The sequence below is a fragment of the Grampus griseus genome (assembly GCF_964374135.1).
Source record: "Grampus griseus genome assembly, chromosome: 9".
Lineage (NCBI taxonomy): Eukaryota > Metazoa > Chordata > Mammalia > Artiodactyla > Delphinidae > Grampus > Grampus griseus.
In genome coordinates this window covers 2,524,713-2,550,330 of record NC_139003.1, presented here as the reverse complement: position 1 = coordinate 2,550,330, position 25,618 = coordinate 2,524,713, and the positions used below count along the sequence as shown (strand labels likewise).

The 25,618-nt window shown below is 42.9% G+C and overlaps 1 protein-coding gene across 4 annotated transcripts in view; it reads left to right on the top strand.

Moving 5' to 3' along the window:
- The window catches only part of RBM33 (RNA binding motif protein 33), a 113,857-nt gene that overhangs the window by 72,115 nt on the left and 16,124 nt on the right, over window positions 1–25,618 (top strand). For all 4 annotated transcript variants that reach the window (XM_082661560.1, XM_082661559.1, XM_082661562.1 and 1 more), the window contains 5 exons: window positions 4,250–4,382; window positions 4,783–5,120; window positions 6,559–6,822; window positions 8,152–8,442; window positions 11,826–12,464. In XM_082661560.1, coding sequence (XP_082517686.1) covers window positions 4,250–4,382; window positions 4,783–5,120; window positions 6,559–6,822; window positions 8,152–8,442; window positions 11,826–12,464 — 1,665 coding nt within the window. The remainder of the gene's footprint in view (window positions 1–4,249; window positions 4,383–4,782; window positions 5,121–6,558; window positions 6,823–8,151; window positions 8,443–11,825; window positions 12,465–25,618) is intronic.

Sequence of the window (25,618 nt, the reverse complement as noted above, 5' to 3'; positions counted from 1 at the left end):
AGCCCCCAGAGAAAGCCAGCGCGCAGCAACGAAGACCCAACACATCCAAAAATAAATACATAAATAAATAAATATTTTTTAAAAAAGAGTAAATAGAAACTTAGAGTGAGTCTGATTCAGCATACGGAGAGTATCACCCAGCAGTACTCAGCATCCCGTAGAGAAGCGGGGCGCTGGGGCCCACGTGCATGCAGGGTCTCCTGAAACAGTGTGGCTGCAGGACGGACGGGTCGGTGAGAGAGTGAAGGAGGGACAGGAGAAAATGAAGTTTGTATAATGCGGGCTTACGAGAGGGCTCACGTTTTGGCTGAAACAGAAGTATAGAGTGAACATTTCCTGAAGAAATCAGTAGTATATGGAAGTTTGTGTGGGATGTGATGGTTTCCAGAATTCACGTTCTAGACGATCATGTTCATATCTAAGTCAGGGGAAAGTATGGTTTTTAAAATCCCCAAATTTAGTCTTTTTTTTTTTTGCGGTATGCGGGCCTCTCACTGTTGCGGCCTCTCCCGTTGCGGAGCACAGGCTCCGGATGCGCAGGCTCAGCGGCCATGGCTCACGGGCCCAGCCGCTCCGCGGCATGTGGGATCTTCCCGGACTGGGGCACGAACCCGCGTCCTCTGCATCGGCAGGCGGACTCTCAACCACTGCACCACCAGGGAAGCCCAACCAGATTTAGTCATTTTGACAAGGTTTATACCATATGGGATGAAATTTCCCCTACCTCATTTTAACTTGTTTTTCTTGGGTATTGAAATCTGTGATTAAAAAACAAAGAATGGTGTCACCTTGGACACATTATTTAATGGCCTAAGTTTCGATTTCCTTGGCTGTGAAGTAAGACACCGCCCCCCCCCCCCCCCCCCCGATGTCACTGTGCTGTGCGTTCATGAGCTCAGGTGGTCAGAGGCTCTGCACAGGGCCTGGCGGGCAGTGCGTGAGCCACAGGTGGGGGAAGCTGCTGCCATCACGCCTGGGTCCTCATTATTTCTTACTGTGAAGCAGATGCTCACGCTGGCTTCACAAGGTTACTTGTGTGAATTACGTGCCAGTTGCTGCCGTCGTTATCCGCTGTGCGGTGGAAGTGTGTCAGGAGCATGGGCTTGCACACACACAGGCTGAGAATCCTTGTGAGTAGAAAGGATCATCTCCCGCTCTGGTTGACGGTGCCCAGACCTGAGCCTTGGTTCAGGCTTCGGCCTGGGTTCTTACGCGGGTCCCGAGTCTCTCACCAAGCTCCCCCAGGGCTGTCAGACCAGCCAGAGAAGCAAGAGAATTGACACTGAATCCAGGTGACTACACCAAGTAAGCACCCACTGAGTCCCAGCCCCTGCATTTCACCAAGCCATCATCCCCCAGGTCTCCCTGTCCTGCCTGGCGCCGTCCTGATGCCACCCCGTGCCCAGCTCAGCAGACGGACCTGCAGGTTGCTGGTTGCTCCAGCGGTGGCCCAGGTTCACAACTCGGTCTTTCAGCTTGCCACCTGATTCTCAGAACACGGACGGGCCTGAAGTCCTTTCCTGGTGCAGCAGTCCCCCTGCTGTGGGGCAGTTCCATACCCAAGGGGCTTTTCTGAGGCTTCGTGGTGCCGTTCGCTCCCTGGCTGGGATCTACCCCACCAAACCCGTATCCAGGCAAACCCTGCCCTAGTGACCTGATGCAGGCTAACATACACCTGCTTGTAAGTGATCGCAGCTCAGGTATTTGAAGAGAGCTATCGTTTCTTAATACACGTTAAAGGCTGAAAATGTTTTCTGTCTTCAAGTAGGTGTTAATATTTTACTATTTGTAAGCTAAAGCCTCATGAAAAATACATATATTTCATTTTTAAAAGATTTTAAATTTCAGTGATTTCTTTTACCTTTTACATCCCATAGCTTGTTTTAGGCTGTGGTGATATTAATGAATCTTATCTGTCCCTTCTGTATTTATCTATTTGAAACTCCTTCTTGGTGTTCCCCCCTCCAGAAGAGGGACAGTCAGGTATACATCAAATTAGTTTAAGGAAACAAGCCGTATAGCTGAAACCAGGTTTTACTTAGGTGAACATTGCTAATTTATGTAGTCAAATTGCATGGATTGGAGGCAGCGTGACCAGTCAAACCTTGCCACAACCCAGAGGGCAGACAATTTTCAATTTTATTTTCTGGGCCACTCCACGAAAAATGGTTTAAACATTAAAAAAAAAGACTGGGGACTTCTCCGGCAGTCCAGTGGTTGAGAATCCATGCTTCCACTGCAGGGGGCACGGGTTCGATCCCTGGTCAGGGAACTAAGATCCCACGTGGCACAGCCAACAACAACAAAAAAAATGACTGAACCTTGATGGCTAATTTGTTATCATCCAGAAAGTTTTGAAATATGTGTATACATGAGGGAAAAGGCCTGTAAAACTATACACAGGATACTAATGCTATATTTTATAAAGAAATACTTCATTAATAAATGTTCTTTTTAAGTTACCTGGCAAAATATCCATGCAAATGCACACCACGTGTTTCATCGGCTTCACATAAAAATAAGAGTAGTTTCAAAACGAGGAAAGAACGCGGCAGTGAAAGACAGAAGGCAAGTCCATCGAAACTCCTAGTGCAGATGTGATCAGTACCAATGTCGGATAGCCGATGCTGTTAGAAATGTGTTTTTCGAGCGTATTATTACCATAGTAAAAAGTAGTAAATATTGAAGAATATCCATATCAAAGCATCATATTAGTAAAGTCTCAAATAAACATCGCGATAAAATGTATGCATTTGTTAGGGGTCAAAAGCTTTTGGTTTAGTGTGAGTGTGTACAGTATGTATTCTCAGTTATAAATCCAACATTTCTCTGATGTTGTTTGCTTCAGTTGTATCTTAATTGATGCCTTTATCTAGAGTGAGAAGTGATGTTCCCTAATGTCAGATGTCAAACACTGGTGGGGTGAGAATACCCTTGATTTCACCTAAACTGGTAGACACAGACTACAAGAATTTAAGCTTTGCAACTTTCTGATCCATATGTTTCAGTACCATGTGTTTTTATGAAGATGTAACATTTGTGTGTAAATCTAATTTTGTTAATGTTATATAGCCAGTGGTCATATGGGTTTGTGGTGTTCATTGTGTTCATTTTGCATTATTCTTACAACGCTGTGGATAGAGCAGACCTTTAAAGAGAGAAGGAAGGCAAATGTAATTTGCAGAAGCATTTTCAGTGTTATAATATGATGTCACATTTAGAAAGAACAGCTAATTTGTAATAAAATGACAGAAAAGTCATTAGAATTTTAAGTTTATGAGAAAGAAGTGTGGTTTTTGAAAGTTGAGAAATACTTCAAAGAATGAGGTGTTATTAAATGAATATTATTTTGATGATACAGTATGTATAATCAATGAATTTCTGGATAAAGAAGTGAAAAAAGTTGTGAGGCTTTCTTAAGTAAATGTGGTGTTTTAAAAGAATCTCCATAAATGCTTGAAAGGCCAACTGAAAAATGAAGTAATTTTTCAAAATTGAGGTATAGTTGATTTACAATATTAGTTTCAGGTGTACAACGTAGTGATTCAAAATTTTTATAGATTATACTCCATTTAAAGTTACTATAAAATATTGGCTAAAAAGTGAAGTAATTTGTCTTTGTAGAGTTCTACTGGTAACCTGCAGTTATGGAAAAACGGTAATCTGTTTTAAGAGTTCAGAATTTTTAGCCAATGGAATCTGACTGTATTATTTCTTTTGTAGCAATGTGGTTTCTTAAACATTTCACATTTTCCTGTTTCGTCAGCGATTGCTGATTTTTGTTATGGTACACATTCAGTTTCTTTTTCTTCTGTTGAAATAAAGCAACTTCATAGCTGTGGCTTATGGTTGTGTGAAAAAGGTAGCAAAGAATAGCATGTTTGAGAAGAGTGTCAGGAACACTGAAAGTAGACATTTAGTCTCTTGGATTAGTGGACAGGAAGCTCAGTAATTGCATGGATTTCAGTAAGCTTAAAACTAATATTCTTCTGGTTTTGTAGTGCTGTTAAAACATTGAATTAATTTTTAGATGCTGCATTTTGACATTTGACTGTTTCACTATGGCAGAATCACCTATTTTGTAACATGAGGTTATATATATATATGTGTGTGTGTGTATATACAGGGGTGGCGGCTTCAGGAGATAAGTTCCTTGACGTTTGCAGAGGAAAACTTAAAACATGTACACCTTTCTGAAAACTACCGTTCATTTTCCTGCCTTCCACCCTGTTTTCCTGCTGTGCTTCAGGGCCCTCCAGAGTTCCCACAGCACACACCTGGACCTGTTCCCAACAGCTTCAGCCAGCCCCCGCGGCTTCCTCTTCAGGACCAGTGGAGGGCCCCGCCGCCTCCCCAGGAGCGAGACCCTTTCTTCTTAGGAGGTAAAGGATGGCGCAGAGTAACAGAGCAAAGCCGCGTGGGGCGACGTGCCTGAACATGCTTATGTTTTAAACGGTATTTAGCTCCCAATAGGAGATTTTGTTAATAAGAGTGTCAGATTTTTGTCCCATAGCCCTTCTGCCTGTCATTTCAGATGCTAAAATTGGACATTATTGGTATCTGAAATGTGAAAATTTCATACAAAGGAGGAAATCATCTATAGAAAATGACTAATGAAGCAGTCTAGAAATAAGAGGCAAAATGTAGAATTCTTTTCAGACATTCACACCCAACCTCTTGTAATTTTCGTCCATAGTAAGACAGTACATAAAACTGATTTCTGTGAAGTGTGTGTTCTGTGTGACCAGAGGGCAGTAATGTTGCAACGCCCTTCCGTTTCAGGTGAACCAAGGTTCCCGAGCCATCTCTTTCTGGAACAGCGAAGTCCCCCTCCCCCGCCACCTCCTCCCACGCTTCTTAGCAGTGGTCACCCTGTGCCCACTCCCAGCCCCTTACCATTCACCCAGCCTGGACCAGCGTTTAATCAGCAAGGACAGCAGCCTGTGTTCCCCAGAGAGAGGCCCGTGAGGCCAGCCCTCCAGCCGCCAGGGCCGGTGGGGATTCTGCACTTCAGCCAGCCAGGGTCCGCAGCAGCACGGCCGTTCATCCCTCCTCGACAGCCCTTCCTGCCCGGCCCTGGACAGCCCTTCCTGCCCGCCCACACACAGCCTAACCTTCAGGTAGGCGTCAGGGGCTGGTTTTGTGTTTCAGAATTCAAGTTAAAACCTTTCACATTTTTATTCTAGTCTGCCAAGATGTGGCGATTATTTAAAGAACGAGGGTATTCAACTTAAATGTGCTCTTTATTAAAGACAACTTCCTTAACAATATTGCTTATCTCCTTAATCGTAGGAGAAATGGAGAAAGTGATTGTCATTTTTTGGGAAATGAAAAAACTCAGTAGTAAGATTTTGTAAAGGATATACTATACATTGCTAATGAAATTAGGGCATGTTTTGATAATACCTTTGCTTATCATTGCAAGATTCTTAAAAGGTTAACAGGAAATAAGGTTCTTTGTCAAATTATGTTTCTGCAATATGTAGTGGGGGAAAGAAAGGGTTGCTGCTCCCTCATTATTTGAGAGATTTGAGTGCCCTCTGCTGGTGTTTTATGTTTCATCAGCTGCCTTGAGTCTGATACCTCTCTTACCCAGTATGTTTTTTCTTGTGTCTTAAGTTTCCTGCTAAGGTATGTAATGATGATGGGCGTGAACCGATTACTTAGAAACACACGGAATATGTTCCTAAAGTAAGAACAGGAAAATGGTTATTATATAAGGTGTTACAGTAGGAGAAAATGTTTTTTTCTTTTTATTAAAAAAGTATAATTTGGGAATTTCCTGGAGGTCCAGTAATTGGGACTCTGTGATTTCACTGCCGAGGGTGCGGGTTCAACCCCTGGTCGGGGAACTAAGATCCCACAAGCTGCTCTGCACAACCAAAATATATATAAATGTGTGTGTGTGTGTGTGTGTGTGTGTGTGTATAAATATATATACATAATACAATATAATGTAATATATATAATCACTGCATTGCAGAAATAAGTATAGATAGGAATTTGAAAAGGAAATGAAGTCATCCCACCATCTAGAGACAGTTACCACTAACATTTGGGTGCACATGTCTTTCAGTCTCTTTAGTGCTTGCATCCTCATCATGATGCTTTCTTTTCCCAGTTAACATGTTATTACCATCTTCTCATGGTGATGAGTTCTCTTTCACCACGGCATTTGAAAACACTGCACAAGTTGACATTTTACGGCTGTCACTATTTCTGGCCATGTTTATTGGTTTCAGTCCTTGGGTATTGGAAACAGTGCTGCAGGAAACATCCTTGAGGTTGTGTTTGCTCGCATCCTTAGTTATTTCCTTAGGATAAATTCCTGGAATTTCAAGATCTAAAGGATTTAGGGCAAATATAAAATGCAGGGTAGTAGCTTTTGGCTTATCACTGCATTTAAGATAGCATCAGCTTCATCAACAAATCTAAAATGAAATTTTAGTGCCACTTGAAGCTTCTTTCTGGTGTTGGGGTTTTTAAGGAAATGGCTGAATTGGAACACGAGCAGTACGTACATGATAAACTGTTGCTTCTCTCTTGTTGGCTTGGAAGGGGCCCCTGCACCCTCCTCTGCCCCCTCCCCCGCAGCCCCAGCAGCAGCCCCCGCTCCCGCCCCCGCTCCAGCCACCTTCGCAGCACCAGCCGCCGCCTCCGCCGCCGCCGCACCCGCACCCGCACCAGCACCACCACCTCTCTGTTCCTCCCCCGCCCCTGATGCCCGCGGCTCAGCCCCAGTTCAGGCCTCACATGCAGACGGGGCCGCCTCAGCCAAGCAGCAGTCGGACGCAGTGCCCCCAGCGCCAGGGGCTAAGGCATGTAAGTGTCCAGTTCCTCAGCTGTCTTCCGGGGGCACCTTTTATGTCGCGGGGCCTTGTGTGTCTAGATCCTCCTGTAGTGCGAGATGGCCTTAGTAATTGATGCATAACTTCAGAAAGTAGTTTTGGGTGATAATCGTTCTGCCTTTGCCAGTGGCTGTCTGTCTCCGTGGGCAGTGAATGCACAAGTAAATGAATTCAGGAGGAGTTTCTTGAACATCCTTTGTTGTTGGGCACTACTCTGGTTCCTGGGAATACAGCAGTGAACGAGAGAGACACATTTCCTGCCTTCATGGAGCTTATAGTTAATCGTGGGGATGGACTGCGTTGATCTGTGAGGTTACCTCTCGAGTACCATCGGCAGATGTGCGGCTTGTCGTGCATTGAAAGAGACTGGGAGATGTGTGTCGCTTTAAAAGTCAAAGACTAGTCACGGTTACTGTCTTACCCTCCATTAAATAACTAACCGTGTAAAGAGGCTCAGGGTTAGAGTTCCAGGCTGAAAGGTGAGATAGTTGGGTTTTCCCTTTAATACTGGTCCTTTTGACCTTGAGCTTCAAGCATGTCACTTAGCTGCTTTTAATCTCAGTTTTTTCATACCCGCCTCTTTGTTTCTTAAAGTAACATTGAGACTAAAATGATGTAAGAAGTGAGAAAGGATTTCTAGATCTGGAAAGAGGGTGCTTTGTAACCTGGGCTTCCTTTTGTAAGAACAGGGGCAGACGACACCCCCAGTCTTGAGCTGAGCAGCCGTGGAATGCAGTCCTCCCCCAGCCATCTCACAGATCTCCACACTCCTCTAGGCGTTGGGTCTCTGTTAAGGATCCTCAGGGTGAACGTGACCTGACTGTCTCCTCCCCGATGAGAGCGATGGGCATCTTTCTCCTTTTTCTTAGGGCACTAACTTAATGCTTCGTTCTTTGTTTGTTCTGCCTTCAATTTAGGGGACCCATTGACAGTGGTGGTGCCATTAACCCAGCTGACTCCTTGTGCGGGAGTCCTTGTTGCACTGCTGATTCTGTTAAAAATGTTTGTCCCCATCCTGTAAGTCACCTGGTGTAATATCCATAAAGAGGAGCCTGTCTGTAGGCAGGTATGGTACCTTTCCCAGCCCCAGTCCTTATCAGTAAGGGTATGTTACTATGTAGAGCAGAAAGCATTTATGCAGGGAAAAAATGTTTACCAACAGGAAGGTGTCTGCCCCCCAAAGGAGAAGTCACGTATTCAGTTAGAATGATTTTTAAAAATATTTCAGTCTAATGTGCCTTTTTATGTTTCTTCTCCCAAGTTTCCAGTTGTAATTAGAATTTCTTTCTTCTTGTGATGATAGAACACAACTTCTCAGAATGTAACCAAACGACCAATGCAGCAAATGCAGCCAACTGCTCCAAGAAACAGTAATTTGCGTGAATTACCAATAGCACCATCACATGTTATAGAAGTGAGTAACAGTCGCTGCTCCTCCGCACCAGCCGGGGCTCAAGTAAAGCCTATTATCAGCACGTCACCGCCCACGAGGCCCGGGGTGGGGCCCAGGACTGCGCAGGGGAAGGCTGATGTGAAAGTCAAGCCAGTTAGCCCTGTGGGCCGGCCTAAAGAGGAAGCAAAAACAGAACCAGAGGTAGGACTTTTCTTTTTCTAATTAAAAAATAATGTTTGGTTTCAAACAGGGAGACCTTATAATCAAGGTCTGTACCTCTTATCTCAGTTCACTCTCACCCAGTGAGTTCTTCACAAAATCTTCCCACCTTCTTTTAACCTAACAGCCATATTCATATAAGATACACTTTCATTCTCACTGGTACTATATCAGATTGTATTCATGTATTTATACAGTTATAGTTGTGTGTTACAGAATCTGTGTATATCAGGAATCTTAACCAACTGTTTCTCTGAAGGGCCCAGATAACAAATATTTTAGGTTTTATAGTCCAAATTGTCTCTCAGAATTACTCAACTCTGCTGTTTTATCACAAAAGCAAACATAGACAGTCTTACATCAATGGGCATGGCTGTGTTCTGGTAGCACTTTATGACAAAGTCAAGCGTTGGGCTGGATGGGCTCATGGGCCATAGTTAGCTGACCCCTTACATTTACTCTTATGTTCCTGTGGCTTTTCTGGTTTTACACTGTGAACTTCTAGAAGGTAGGACCAGTTTAGACCTTTAAATAAGATGGGGAGGGGTGTTTTGTTCTGAATTGTGTATATTATTGCTGATTTCTAAATAGGTATAAATGTTGTAAGAATAAATAATAAATGCAAGTCAGTATTCTACATGATTTCCAATTGAGATGTTATTTGTACCTTTGTTTAGTTTTGGCCACTTGATTATGTTTTGCTTAGAGGCAGTTCAGTGTTAATGCAGTATTAGTCACAAACTTTCACATTTTTAAAAAAAATTTCTTTACGTCAGTAAAATTTATACCTGAGACAAACCCCTTGAGGCCCTTGGTCTCCTGTAAAAGAAGTGAATGCGCTTGTCTAATGCTTCCCTGAAGTCAGGATTCCATTGCGGGCTGTTCCCTGGAATTATAGATACAAAAGTTGGGCAGTATCTGTATAATGTAGGTTCTGATGAAGCATAGGCATCTAGTGTAGCACAGGTTAGAACACGCCCTTGGAATGGTCCGCTGTCGCTAGCAGTGCGGCTCTGAGCCAGTTCCTTCACTTATTCCAAGCCTCAGTTTCCTTAACTATTGGGTGTATGTGCCTGAGACGTGGCAAGAGACCAGTACGTGGAAGTTACGTTAATAATAATATATATAATGTAATAAGTAAGTATATCTATTAACTTCATAAAATAATGGCACAAAGTTTCCTTAGATGAGAATATAAGCCCTTAATCATAATAAAAACAAGCGTTAACTGTTTTTTGCCTTTCAATCAATTAAAGTGCGGGGGTGTGTGTGTCAGATTTTCTTCTAATAAATTACTATAGCAGCTGTAATGTAATGTTTCCAAGTCAGAAATGTAAGTATAAAGTGAAAATACTGAGTTAACGTTTAATAACATCTTATTAGAAGAAGGGTGACATTTCGGTTTTAAAATCAGTATATGAAAAAATCATGTAGATTTACAGACGGGATTGGGATAGTTTATAAAAAGAAATCATTGCTAAAAATTTTATCCTGCTTTTAGTTTATATAGCTAGCTCCTGACTCATGTGTGTAAATGGATTTGGCTCAAAAATGAAGTCACATATACTTTTGTAGTAACAGTGGCTAAATAAAAAGAGAAAAGTGACTTTTTAGGCATACCACTAGCCACGTTTGTCCCTTTCATAATAGTTGAGTTAGTAAGCAGGCTTCTGAAGAAGTCTTCTGTAGGATAAAATGGATGCTTTGTGCGTGAAGTGGAACTTGCAGGTGGCCATAGTGTAAGTGGTGCGTGTCTTAATTTGTTTGCTTTTAATTTTCTGTGCACATAGAATGGGACCAGGAGTAAAGTGTTTTTTTTATTTTTAAAACCTTCTGTTTGTTTTGCTTAGGTAAGTGTGGTTTATCTTCTTATATGCACCCAGTTGGTAATGATATAATGAAGGACAAATCTATTTAGAAGTATTCCTACCTATATTCTTGAACATACTTTAACTCTTTTTTGATTACATGGGGAAAAATCCTAGTGAATGTTAATTATTCTTGCATTTGAAACAGTGGGTCCTCTGGACCTGTTATTATTTCCCCAGAATGCCCTGGCCCCTGTACTTTTTGAACTTCTGTTTTTCTGTCTTCCCCTTAATGTCACTTCTAGCTCTGTGTAGCCCTCAGCCAACTTAAGATTTTCTGTTTCAGGTCTGTCCTAGACTTTGAAATTAGGTGACTGAGTTGATCAGGATTGCTGCTAAAATGACAAGCAAGCCCCAATGAGGGGGCTTGGCTCTGTGTCTTCTAGGTCAAGTGCACGGGCTCTGGGGGCACCAGCCAACTCTTCAGCTACATTGTGGTCTTATAATTCCTAACTTCTAAGGTTTATTTGCTAACAGCTGAATTCTAGGTAGAGTAAATCCTATTATTGCAAAGGATCTGTGAGTGATGATATCTATGATTTTTTTTTAAAGAAAATTATTACAATTTTAAACAAATGCTAAACTTTACTCTTTGGATGCTTTTTTTTTTTTTTTTTTTTTTTTGCGGTACGTGGGCCTCTCACTGTTGTGGCCTCTCGCATTGCGGAGCACAGGCTCCGGATGTGCAGGCTCAGCGGCCATGGCTCACAGGCCCAGCCGCTCCGCGGCATGTGGGATCTTCCCGGACCGGGGCACGAGCCCGTGTCCCCTGCATCGGCAGGCAGACTCTCAACCACTGCGCCACGAGGGAAGCCCCTGGATGCTTTTTTTAAGAAAATTATTGGACTTTTTACAAAGATTCTTCTGATAGACTTTCAGAATGGTTTGGGACTGGCATATTAAAGGCATTCCTTATATACCATTAATATTCCAATACTGCAATTGGCAGCATTTTGATTCTGAGGAGAGTGCATGAGTTCAAGGTCAGAGAGATTGATTTGTGCTGTTCATTATAAGCAATTATTCTGTGACAAATGAGTTTGAGATCAGGCTGAAAATTCTGTACGAAAAATCAATAGTTCTAATCAGACCCTTTCAGGTCATTTACACCCCACCTTTTGTTGGTTCGTCAGAGGAGAGCCAGATAAAACCTGTGTGACAGCGAGGCCTCCCTACTGTTGCAGTTTCCATTTCAAACATATTTTGATATCTTAAATGAATAGTTTAATTGGTTTCAAAGTTGTAAATGAGTGGAAATTTACATTATTTCATTTTTAATATTCTGATAAGATTTTCCAAATTAGCTTTAGCTGTGTAATTTTTTTTTCCCTCCCCAGGGGAAGGAGTTATACTTAAAGTCTATAAGCAGATTTTGAACGGCTTCTTTCAATCCTGAATTAAAGGGTTTTTAGAAAGTGCCTTTTCTTAAGTTTGCTGAAACAGACTGGAACTGTCACCTAGCCTTGTACTCTAAACCATGCGTGTTTTCTGCTTCAGTTTCCTGATGAAGATGAAGAAACGAGGTTATACCGCTTAAAGATAGAAGAACAGAAGCGCCTCCGAGAAGAAATCCTGAAGCAGAAGGAGCTGCGGCGGCAGCAGCAGGCCGGCGCGAGGAAGAAGGAGCTGCTCGAGAGGCTGGCGCAGCAGCAGCAGCAGCTCTGCCCCCCACCGGCCCTGGCTGGGCAGGAAGAGCAGCTGTCGGCACCGTCGCCCACCAATGGTAACCCACTGTTACCCTTCCCGGGGGCACAGGTCAGACCGCATGTGAAAAACAGACTTCTCGTGAAAAACCAAGATGCCACTGTTTCAAATGTTCCACCCAAAACATCCAATTTTGTGCCATCTGGTGCTAACACGCAGTATCAAGGACAGCAGATGAAACCACTGAAACATTTGAGACAGGCCAGAACCATACCTCAGTGTCCAGCTCAGCACAAAGTCCTGCAGGTAAAGCCTGCAGACGGGGAGGGACCGCCACCCCCCTCGCAGACTGCTCGAGCCGCGTCCCTCCAGGGCCGGCCCCCGGAGGCCAAGCCTGGCGCGAAAAGGACTGTCATGCACCGGGCCAACAGCGGTGGCGGAGACGGGCCGCACGTCAGCTCCAAGGTCAGGGTGATTAAGTTGTCAGGCGGGGTAAGTTGACGAGGTCACCAGTGCCTCTTGGAATCTATGTTTCACTTAGTATGTCCTAACTCCCAGAGAGGATTTTTGAAGGAAGAGAAGTAAAGTTGCCTGTCTTAGAATCATGTGGACCAGCCTCTCCCCACTTGAAGCTGGTGTAAGAATTGTCGTTTAAATCCTGCTTCCAATTGGGACCCATGTTTCAGTTGTCTCTTGAGTCTTAGTGAAAAACCAGTGTGACAGTTCCTAAATTAGACGTTTCTCAGTTTTAGCTTCTTTTTATAGATAATTTATGCTAGCATCATCAGTTTGTTTTAAAAATAAAATTTCCTTTACCACAAAACACATAATTTGTTGTGTGTAGCTTTAGATTCAGGGAGCATCTATGGCAGCGGGGGGCGGGGGGGCAGTGTGTGTGTTGCTTTTAAGCAGCGTTGTTTCAAAGACTGTTTCCCGTCTTCCAGGTGAAGCTAATTGCCCACCATCCCGCCCCCATTTGAGGGAGAAAGGGATTGACAGTATTCTAAAGTGAAATCATGTGTGATCCTACCATGTGCTTTCAGAAGTGGGGCACCTCTCATTTCTTTCTTCACCTCATAACAGTGCCCATTTTAGAGCATTTTCAGTAAAGCACAGTAATTGCAGTTTGGATAAATTCAGTACTTAAACTAAACAGAGTTGCTGCAGATAGATTCCCATTGCAGGAGATTCTCCCGTCAGCGTCTGTAGAATACTTGCTTCCTTGATTCTGCTGTATAGTCTTTATTTATTAGAGAAGGTAGCACTCGTCTCTTGCTTTAATTATATTAATTCTGCAACAGACTCTCTTTGGTCCGAGTAACTGTCGTGCTCTCTGTCGCAGCTCCCCATTGTGTGCAATTTGTGTTACAAACTGGGGAAGAAGGGGAGAACCGTAAGACACAGGCTCTTAGAGCAAACCAGCTACAAATGATTCCTTTTAAAACCACAAAATATTTACAGGAAAAAAAGAAAAGGACTTCTAATCCTCAGTTCACCCAGGGACAGCAGCACCACTAGGAACGGGCGGGAGCTGTTTGCTGTGCTGGATTAAGGGCGGCTCCTTGTTGCTGCTTAATTAGTCGAGTTTTAATTGCTTTTGTTTCTAGGTTTGTAGACTAAGGTGTGAAGTTTTTCACACGCCATAAGAAAATTTGTGATAGAGCAAATCTGTTGTTTCTCACCTCGGTTCATGGTGATTCAAAATGTTGATAAGTAGATGGCCTGTATTGTATCAGATTGCTTAAATATTGTATGAATTTATTATCTTTAGGTGAAGACCCAAGTGTTCATCAGTTTCCGGTGTCTGTGTGGCCTTTTGCTTTTGACCATATTTTAATCATACTTTGTCGGTGTCTCATTTTTTTACTTGAGTTAGAAACTTCTGAGGGTGGGCCATGGGGCGATGGTTTGGGAATAGGCCTTTTCCCTGGGCAGCCACAGTGGTGCGGTGCGGGCCTGGGCACTCTGGGCTCCGGCAGACTAGGAGGTGCGGGGCACAGCTCTGCTGTCCACAGGCAGCCTTCAACTAACGAATTTATCTACTTCAGCAGAATTTATCTACCTCAATTTGCTTTTTTCTCCTGTGGAAAAAATATAGTTTTTATATCAGACCATATTCCAAAATCATGCTGTATAATTTTACAATACACAGGAAAACAACAGAGGAATTTTACATGAAAATAGCTGTCTGCCAAACTTTGAAATGGTTTTTTAGCTCCCTTTTTAATTCTTAAGTATTAAGTTAATTAACCAACATGTTCTGTATATTAGGATTTATTCCAAAAATTCCTCCAATAGCATGTTGGCAACTTTCACCTTATCAGAGGATAAATGTCTCTCGTTTGTTTGTATCTCTCTGAACCAGAACAAACAGTGTTTCCCTAAAGGCCTGGGTTTTTTGGTGTGTTTTTTTGGTGGGTAGGAACTATTTGTAACATACCCATTGTGCAAAAAGGAGACAGTTCTTGTAAGTGCTAAGTATGCTCTCATTTTTCCTTTTATTTCTGTCCCTGCTGGTCCTTCTCTCCTTTCATGCACCATGGCATTAATGCCCAGGGCTGTGCTATGTTGTGTGCTTGGAGCTGAACCAGCCACCCTGGTGAGGGTCTGACAGGGGCTTAGCATATGGGAGGATTGACTTGTATATCGTACCTGTGCAGAATATTATTTATGCATTTCAGGTTTATAGTTACTTGTTTAATAGAAGCATTTCATTGTCAGTTCACATTCTTGTATTTTGCTGTGAGCCCAGGACTTCTTCACATTCTGTTTGTGCAGAAATACAATAGACATCCCATTTATAAGGTTTTCTAGAGAAATTTACTTTTCAGAGAGTCAGTTTGACTTCTTTCTAACCTAAACTGGCATCGAATGTATTAACTAAACTATTCTTTGCATTCAGTGGTCTCCTCGTTCTAGTAGTTGGTCTTCAGACAGGACACAGGACTATCGCAGTACATAGTGCTGTTCTAGAAATTGTGCTCTGGTGGTGATCACAGTCAAAATACGTATCTACAGGATTGTTAGGGAAGCGGAAATTTCTTGTACATCAGTCTTATTCTGATGTACAAATTGAAAATATATTACAGCTTAAATTAGTTTTCTTTAGGTGAACTTTTACCTGTGAGGCAATTGTGAATCAATAAGGTCTTCTCTTTTGTCATTTCCATATTTCATTGTCTGTAATTCAATAATTTCTCTTTGGATTTTATTAAATTGGGTTTTTTGAAAGGTGAAAGAGCCTGTGTCTTAAGACTATAGGTTTTTCAGTCTGCCCTTTCATTAATTATACTATCTTCAAAGTGATTTTAATTCATACTGATCATCGAAGGAGAATTTCTAGTCTTTTTATATTGTTCCTCTTTGTTAGAGCTAATGCATTACGGACATGGGAAGCATTTTCAAAAGGACGTAATGAAAAGTATTTCTTGGTGTCGGTTCTCACACAGTCCCTGACCAGGTCTGGGTTTGTAGCTCGCAGAGTCGTACCTGACTTCCTTTGGGAGCCGTCTTGGCCTCATGTGTTCTTTGTTGGCCAGTCCGAAGCTCCTGTGTGTGGGGCGTGGAGGTTGAGGCCCTCAGTCACCAGGAGGGTGTGATGAGGTGAAAACAACGTGGCTGTGTTTGAGGAAGACCCGTGGCTGGATGCTTGTCTACTATTTATTGTCTTGGGGGCCCTTCTAACACGTAGAAGGTACTTTGTAAATGTCCATTTTCTTTTTGGAATGCTCCTAAGGCCCCTTCTAGAAATACATTCCCTGATTTTATGCCACATAATAGGTAGTAGCTACTGCTTATCAGGTGTTTAGCATGTATTCACAGCATCCTTATGAGTTAGATCTATTATTGCCATTTCATAGGTAAGTAAATTGAGTCTCAGATAGTAGCCCAGGGCCACTCAGCTACTGACTGGTAGAGCGAGGCTTCTAAATCCTGTGCTTTTTACCCTTATTTACAATAGCTATTTTTACTGCTCCTTTTCCTCCTAGGTTTCTTAGTTCTAGATTAGGGAGAGTAGTCTACTCTTTCCAGTGAGTTTTTAGGGGCGGCTTCTAGGATGAGGGCTGATCAGGTTTCATTTTGCTTGCCAACCCCAGTTGGTACTGACTGGCTGCAGAGTATGTGGAGAGGGTTTAGAGGTGGGCCACAGAGCCCTGACTGGGGAGTCTGGACTGGGGAGTGGCTGGGGTTGCATCACGCCTGTGCTGGAACCTGTGTGGAGTAGCCTGGTATGGTGAATTAAAGCGAGGGACGGCGTACCCTGGCTGAGTGTAGCTGTGACTATAGCTGTGTGCTAGAAATGTGTCTTTGAACATTTCTATGTAGATCAAAATAGATCCGATTTTATATTTAAAATTGAAATCATTAAGGGAATTTGAAATTTAAAGAGACCTTTTGTTATGAGGCTGATCAATCTCTTTGTGAATTTTAGTTTTTTCCCATTTATATTGTCTGATTTGTTGGGTGAGATTTAAAAAGGAACAAATTAATGCTACTTGTAAAGAGTGTTAAATGTTGGCAAATATTGCTTCTAAAATTTCATGTGCCTCCCTGAATAATATTTATATAAGTAATCTACTTAAAGAATTGTAGTTGATGGAATGGTTCTCTTTTTATTATTTAAAACATAGGAATAGTCTCCATTTGCTCATTTCTCAGAAAGCTACTTTTAAGTATTTAATTTTCAGAAACCAAAAGAGCAATCTTGTTAAATCATAATTTCTGAAATTCCCGGGTGATCCAGTGGTTAGGACTCCATGCTTTCACTGACGAGGGCCTGGATTCAGTCCCTGGTTGGGGAACAAAGATCCCACAAGCTGTGCAGCGTGCCGTGCCCCCCTGCCCCCAATCATAATTTCTCTCATAACCAATACATAATCCAGAAAACCTCTTCAGGTTAATAACAGAGCATATATAAAAATGTAAAATGTTTACTTAGTGTAAACTTAGTATAATCATCCTCAGCCATGTTCTGTGATTAAACCCCAGAAAAAAGAATTAGGACGAGCAAGTGCCGTGCAGAATTTGTTTATTCAGGAGTTTCATTAGGCCTGCAGCTCTGTCTTCCAGGTTAGGGGAAATGGGGAATCTTTGAGATGTTTGCATCGGGTTACCTGGCCCAGATGAACCTGTGTCCTCCTCAGAATGAGGCTAAGCTTCTCCCAGGGTGGCTGTGAGGGTTAACTGTCGTGACATGGGTGAGATGAGTGGCACAGTGCTTGGGCACATGGCATTGGCTCAGTAGATGTTACTACCCTTTCCTTTTAGTTAAAGGAAGAAAAAGTGTGTTCTTACAGTGTTCTTTAAGAAAATGAAAGCAAATTCTGAATTCAGCTGCTTTATTCTAATTGAGGTCATGAAAATTTTAAGAATTTGGCAGCAAATTAAGTAAAGAGCCCTTTGTTCTGCTGGCCACACAGAGAAATGGGAGAAGCACAGAATGCCTCAGCAGGAAAGCCAGCTGTCCAGTCATGATATTCTTGAATTTTACTTTTAAAAGGCTGTCAAAATGCTTCATGTAAAAGGTCCCAATTTGTTTGTGTGAGCTTGCTTTTGGGGGTTGGTGTGCATTTGTAGATTTCTCTTCCTCAAAAGTTATTCTCAATTTTTTCTAGCGTGATGGTGTGTGCATACCTGATCTTTTTTTGTGGAGTGGAGGACGTTTAATTTTGATATACGTAATCTCAAGAGAAGTTGCAAAAATAGTATAAGGAGTTTCTTACACTGTGTATCAGATTTACTAGAAACAGAAGTGCTGGTCTTGGAGTCATCTGTCAGTCTTCGGGGACTCTAGTCTGAGAAGGAGTCGCAGGTGGGGGTACAAGTGGTCACCCTCGCGGCCTCCCGTTCTCCGGACGTGCCCTGTTTTTCCGTGGTCTGGCCGCCTTGCTCTTGTAGTTCTGTCTCCCCGCTCCGTCCACACTCACGCTGCGCCCTTTCTCGGCGCCTGCACGCCCCCGCCGCGCCCTGCCCTTCTCTGCCCACTGCTGGAGCTGTCTCCTAGTCACTGCTCCTGACTGAGGCTGGGTTTCCACTTCAGTTCATTTTTTGTCTCAAATACATTATAAATATTTAAGAAACATTTGTTGAAATAATAGAGAAAATTAGTAGCTTCTCCCTTTAAAAATACAGGTATTGTTTACAGTTTCTTTTTTTTTTTTTTTTTTACAGTTTCTTTATGGAAATATCCAAGGAGGAGTTGTTAACACAGTGTGGTGTTGTTGTCGTTTCCTTCCTCCCCCCCCGCCCCACAGTACTTCTGATTATAAAAGTAACAGCTGTATATTGTAGACATTTAGATGACACTAGTAAGCAGAGTATAACACCAGAAATAGCATTAATCCTTGTTAATTCAGTTTACAAGATGCGATTGTATTGTACATTTGGCTGTTTGATGAGTCTGTGGTGATGACTCGTTCTTGGGGAGACCCACGCCCCAGGCCAAGGCAGAACAAGGCTCACGTTGTGTATGTCATTCTGTGACTCGCCAAGCTGCCTGGCCACGGCTGGAGGACTCAGCTGTCCTGACTCATTGGCTTCTGGTGGAAGCTGACTTGATGCCATGGTTTTGGGCAGTACCCAAGAGCTGATGCCATGCTAGAGGACCAGGAGAAAGCAAGTCAGATGAAAGTGAGTTGGAAATGGGTAGTAAAGGACAGAACTGCAGTGGGCTTGTGATAGAGAAACACCTCCGGGAAGCTGAGTGTAAGAGAAGCTTCTTTGACACAGGTAGGGGAGCCAGGAGAGGCCCTGCCCAGATGGACGGGGAGTGGGTGTGGGTGTGAAGGCACCACTGTCCAAGGAGGTGAGAGCCCAGACTCCCACCTTGCTGACCCCTGGTTCCCTCTCGTCCTGCCATCCTTCTCCTCTCTGGTGGGGAGAGTGGCCACGTGGCTGGTTGTAGTTGGGCCTCATTTGTTGCCTGATCACTTCCCTGTTAGAGGAGCTGATGAGCAGTCAGATGGCCGAAAGGCAAATAAGAGAGGAAGAAAAATGGGGCACGAATCTTGATTAATCGCTTGTTTGATAAGATGTATATTCTAGAATCTTCTTTTGGAGGAGAAGCTACTGTGCATAAGTAATTGTTTTTAAGAGCTTTGAAACACTTTGGTGCGAAGAACTGATAACTTCTAGAGGTATGACGTTTTCAGCCTTCTTAAACATGTGACCTCTAAATTTGGGCAAAATAGACTACTGTCCATTAGAGGACAGGCATCAGTTTTAATGAATTAGAATGTCTACACGTGAATTTATAGGTGTTTTTAGGCATATGGTGTTTCTTTCAGAGCGAAATAAGTGGTTAAATCAGAAATAATTCTCTTGTAATTAGGAATCAGGATTTGCTAACCCACCTTCTCCAGCAGAAAAGGAATCTGCTTTCTCCAGCGTCTTGGGTAACTTCCCTCTCCTCACTTCGAACAGCTACCAAGAATAGGAGCCTCGTCACCTGCGCCGGGAAGTCGCCTAGCGCTCTGAAGTAGGTCCTTCCCAGCTGCCCATCCGGGGCAGGTTGGAAGCGTCTGCTTTCCAGAGTCTGGAGCTTCATCCGTACGGGGGCGCTCTTGCTGGAGAAGCCGGAGTTCGTGGGCCCCTGCTGCTGGGTGAACCGCAGTCTCACTTCTAGCAGTCCTTTCCTTTTTTTAGATCGGTAGGTCTGTGCTGTAGAAATTGGAGAATCCTGGGGCATCAGATCCCCTCACAGGCTCAGGGCTTTGGTATATTTCTCCAAAGGCCAATTAATTTTGCTTTTAAAAGATTGCCCAAACCTAACTGGTTTCAGAAAGGTAGAATGTTGAGAGAGAGAGAGAGAGAGCACTTGAATAACTGTGCCGTGTTATCACCATAAGGCGAAATCCTGGTGCACCTACCGGTTGAATCCTTTTTTTCTCCAGGAAGCCCAAGCAAGCACTTGTGAGATCCCTTTAACCTTAAGGATTTTGTTTCAGTCCAGCCCGTGTAGACCTGTTGCTGGAATTTTATAGGAAGCAGTTTAGATTTAAGTTGCTGCTTTTACACGTTCTGCATGCTTGCGTGTGGAGGGATAGCTTATTGCGTAGAATAGATGGACACTGCCCATGTGAAGTGTCCTCACCTCATATCATATTGCAGCAGTTTAATTAGGGAATTGACACAGGAGCCTGGATAAGAATGTTATTAGCCTGTTTATTTTATCTTTTCTCCTTTAAGTAGTAGTCTCAAAGACAGACTAGAGCATGAAATGTATTTGTGTTTAGAAACTTCGTAGAGCATGCATATCATTTATTGTCCAGATTCTGGGCGAGCTTTCTAAAGATCACAGGGCCAGGCCCAGCATTGTTGTAGTTAATAGAAACCTGCTCCGTGAGGTCTGTGGGCTGGCAGATCAGCAGCATTGACATGACAGTGAAGTAGGCCTTATCGAAAGGAGAATTCATAAGAGGCTGCCCTGGGACCCTAACCACTGTCCTTCTCTGTGTCCCGACAATGTTATCTGTCCTCTCAGTACGGAGTATCAAATGTCTGTCATGAGTACAGAAATTAATTTAATGTCACCTGAAGACATGCAATTAATCTTTTAGAGGTTTTCATAATACCTTTACAGAAAGAGTTGCCAGTTTGGCGGATTTGGATTTTGGGGTTTAGAAGAAGATAAGGAAAATTAATTTTTCATCAGGGTTAATACAAGCTAGCAGGGCCACAAAGGCTGAGAAAAATGGTTGGGGAATTTGTCAAGTGTTGTCACTCTAGAATAATGCTGCTTAACGTCTGATAGGTGTAATCGAGAGTTGAGATTTCTATAGAGAGGGATTAATCAATTTGCTCACTAGTGAATGCGAGCCAGCGATACCACTTCTTCATGATGTTTAAGAATGAAAATAAGATTTGATCTGTCAAATTGCAGGCTACCCTGACAATATCAATGGGCATTTTTATCTATACATTTAAACAATTTGTTATAAATAAACTTGTCATGCTAATGTTGGTGGCTACAAACCTCATTTTTTTTAACGATTAAGCTGGTAAAAAGTGTTCCCTAAGCTTACTTAATTCAGGAAGTGCCTTTTATATTTAAGAAAAACTGCCCTCAAGAGACATTTTTATAGTGTGTTCATTAAAAGATATTTATCTGCAGAAGAAAGCAAGGAAATATTTCCAGGTTGGCCTAAGACAGGTCAAACTCCTCTTCTCTTCATCTGTTTTGGAGGAAGTAAAAGGTATTTAAAATCATGTCTAAACACACTGCTGTGCAAAGAATTTAAAAGGGAACTGTGCCACCCTAGAGAAATGCACTTTCAAAGTGGATTTCCTTTCTTTGAATGGAATGTAATCTGCCATCCACAGATGACTAGTTATTTCCTTACATTAAGATGATAATGTAACTTAATAAGCTTTTAATGAAACTTTCAGGTTTCTGAAAGTCCTGATTTGAATCGACAGTATTTTAAAGTTTACATAAGTAATAACTTTGGAATCTCCTTCAGTGCTGTTAACTATATGCACAAGTCGTAGAAGACTTCTAAGTAAATAGGCGGGTTCAGTTTGGCTTGGTTCTCATTCACCTTTTTTCTGTGTCTGTGAGAATGTGAGAGTAGGTGTAAAAAATATGTTTCTGGCCACAGCCTAGAAGTTAGTAGGTTGAATGTTGCCTAGTGTTAACCGGAATAACTCTGGGATTTAAAATTTATCCTAAGAATTAGCTTTTCGTTGTGCTAATTTGAAAGAAAATAATTGTTCTCTCAATTGAAAAAAAAACTGCTTTTCTTACAAAATGAAATAACATTACTTATATTTAAGCCTTGAGTCCTCAGCATGGTTTCCAGAAAAATGTCAGAGCAGAGCATTATAGTAAACCTTCATTTCCTTAAAATGATTTAATTGAATGATGGTTAGTCCCTTTGTTTCTAACCCTGCTAAAAATAGTTATGTTAGTATAAGCTCCTTGCCTACGAGGTTGTGTGGAGTCCATGCTTTGGAACCACTGAGACAGGAAGTCCTAAAAGCACTTACTGTGTGACCAAGGATCTCGGGTTTTTCATTTGGAAAGTGAGAATAATAATATTTACCTTGAGGGAGGATTGAAGGAAAACAGTCTCTATACAGACCCTAGTGTACTACTTGTCAAGTTGAAGACATTCAGCAAACAACTCCATCCATCTTCCCATGAGTGGAGCATGTTGAATGGTGCCATTCAGCATGGTGATGGAGAGCCTAGAGTGCCCTGGAAATTTCTGTTATAAAGTTTATTACGTCATTTGTAGCTGTAGAAGGTGTAAAACATTGTCCTGAATATAAGTAACTCCAGAGCTTACCCAGACCTTCCCGTCACTTGTCAGTAAGCTGACGATAGCAGTTTTTCCCAAAAGTTGGGCCTTTGTTATAATCCCTGCCTGAAGCATCCCTCTTTCTTGTTCATCGTTGACTCACCAAGTGCTTGTCGTCTTCCTGCCCAGGGCTCGGTCCTCTTCTCTGAGCCGAGGATGCGTGGCGACCAGTGCTGCCCGCGGGGCTCCCGTTCTCGTGAGCGTGACAGGACTGTGAGTGGTGATTAACGCTGTGAAGAAGAATAAAGCAGTTACGTGGCCTGGGAAACCTTAGGGTTAGAGATGCTGGGGGCCCCCTCGAGTGAGCAGGTCAGGCTGGCGGCTGCTGAGGCTCCCCGGGCGGGGAGGAGTAGGGGTGCTCACCGTGCCCGTGAGTTTGTGAGATGCAGACGGAGCGGGGAGACCTCCAGGCGGCGAGGTCCAGACCTGCAGGCGCTCTGATCACAGACGTCCTTTACTGTGTCTTCTCAGGCCATCTCCTAGGAAGTCTTAAATGGAGAGGCTTTTTGTGATAACTCTACCTGTATTTCTGAACTGCAGATGGGAATCAAGCTTACTTTAAAACGTAAACTTGTTTTGAAAGGAAAATACAAGTTTAGAACTTTGTTTTTCAGGGTGTTCCTCTGACCTAATATTGTCAGACATAAATTAGCACCAGTCTCTTAACTCAGAATAACAGCAAAGAGAATTTTTGTTTGGGGTGTTTATTGACTAAATGTTTCTGTTCTTAATTCCCAGTTTAAAAATGATCAGATCACCACAGCGTTACATATTTATCACCCAAATACATACACACAGTGTATACCTTAAAAATAGGCAAATATCCTATTTTTGGTGCAAGCTCTTCTTTTTAAATAAAACTTCACTATCTAGATCATCTACTTTTTTTTTTGGCCGCTCCTCGCGGCTTGTGGGGTATTAGTTCCCCAACTGGAGATTGAACCCAGGCCACCCGGCCGTGGAAGCACAGAGTCCTAACCACTGGTGGCGAGGGAATTCCCTTTTTCTTCTCTTTTTCTTTTTTTGTTTTCTATTTTAAGATCATCTACGTTTTTAGCTCTGGATTGCTAAAGAAAATATCTGCAACGATATTCACCATGTTGTCCACCGTATATTTGGACATCATTCCTTTCAGACCACATGTACCAGCTGATTACCGATTTGTACAGCATGACAGTATGTTTTCTGGTGCACCCAGTATCAGTGCTGAACTGAAGGCTGGCCTCTTTAGTATCACAGTGGCATTTAGTAAATACGTATGTACTAATTGACAGTGGCTATAACCTAGTATTCTGATACTGTAATCTCTTTTTTAATAGCACATTCAGAGCTACGTAGTTTTTAGAAGCCTGATCTACCATTGATTGTTTTATTCAGTAAATATCTCATTGCCATCTATATGCATAGGAAATTTTGGCTTGGTAAACAAAAACAGACTCACCCAGGTCTAAGCCACTGGTTTCTCTAAACCATACATAATAGCCAGTTCATTTATCCACATTAGTGAAAAAGGTAGACGGTGGAGAATCAGTCAGTAGACTGTTAGGTAGCTGAGCTGTGTGGAGAATTCAGTGACCCAGTGCCACCTGCATCTATGGCACAGCCTCTGGTGGGACCTGGGGGCTAGTGTGAGGTGTCAGCCCATGTAAAGAGACGTGTTTAAGAACAGTGAGACTTAACATTTGAACAGTGAATTTATGAATCTTATACTAACATAATTTGAATATGATTTTACGTAAATTAATAAGTGATGGATTACTGGCTTTTAAAGATAGGAATATGTGGTGTATACCCTTAAAATTTTCAACTCTTTAGTATAGAAAATTTCAAGCATATACAAAACTAGAGAGTGTTCACATAGCTTTTCAAGATATGAACTTTGAAAAATTGTGTGCTGAGAATAGGCCATCATCCCTGCCTGGCTGGGGTACCTGCTCACACCTTTTGGATGAAAGATGTAATGGAGAAGTTTCAAGAAGCACAAGAAGCAGTCTGACTTCATGTGGATCCTGGTCCTGCAGAACGGCCTGCCTTTCCATAGTGCGTCCGTTTTCATTTGGGGAACAGTCTCCCATCAGGTTGGAATAACGCCCAGCAGGATCACATTTCAGACAATTATAGCCGACATTATAGAGTCACAGAGTCACAGAACATTATGGGGGCAACCACCTGGTTCAGCCATCCTCAGCCCTGGCTGGAAAACATCACTGGAAGAGCGTTTAAAATATGCTCATGTCTGGGGCTTCCCTGGTGGCGCAGTGGTTGGGAGTCTGCCTGCCGATGCAGGGGACACGGGTTCGTGCCCCGGTCCAGGAAGATCCCACATGCCGCGGAGCGGCTGGGCCCGTGAGCCATGGCCGCTGAGCCTGCGCGTCCGGAGCCTGTGCTCTGCAACGGGAGAGGCCACAACAGTGAGAGGCCCATGTACTGCAAAAAAAAAAAACCCCCAAAAAACAACAAAAAAATGCTCATGTCTGGGTTCCAGCTCCAGAGGGTCTAATTGGATGGTTCTGGGTCAGAGTCCAGGAACACTAACACACGAGAGCTCCCTAGGTGACTAACGTGCAGGTCGAATACCCGTGACTAGTCTCACACTAAGCATGATGTGAGCTGTCGATTTTTGGTAGATTTCCTTTGTCAGGTTGATTTGTCCCTTCTGTTCCTAGTTCACTGAAAATTTTTATTATGAGTGCTTTTCCTGTATCAGTGCAGGTGGTCATGTGGTCTTTTCCTCTACTGATGTGGTCTGATAACTGATTTTTGAGTTAAACCAACCTTGCATTCCTGGGGTAAATCTTACTTGGTTATGGTGTATGATTCTTTTTCTGCGTTGCTGAATTTAGTTTGCTAGTGTTTTGGTGAGAATCTTTTTCATGTATATGTATGAGGGATATTCTTTTGTGGCTTTTGTTTCTTTTGATGTCTTTGTCTGACTTTTGTAAAAGGGTAATACAAGTCTGAGAGAATGAGTGGGGAAGTTGTCCCTCTGCTTTTGTTTTCTGAACCAGATTGGGAGTCTGTCTTTCTTAAACAGTTGATAGAATTCACCAGAGGATCCGTTTGGGCCTGGGCTTTTCATTTCTTCACCTGGTCTCCTGGGAGGCAGCCCTGTCGCTGCCCAGCTTAGTGCTCAGCCAGCGCTCAGGGATCGGTGGTGCTCGGCACCCCGCCCTGCCCTTGGCCGGCGAGCTGTGAGTGCGTTGCCCCCTCAGACCCCTCCTCAGCTCTTCTTCCTGCTGTCCCCCTGCAGTTCCCTGTCCGCCATGTGGGGAGGACTTGTCTGGGCCTCCAGTAACTCTTTCATTTCTAGAATTTCCTCATTCAGTTTCTCAGACTCCTGGCTGG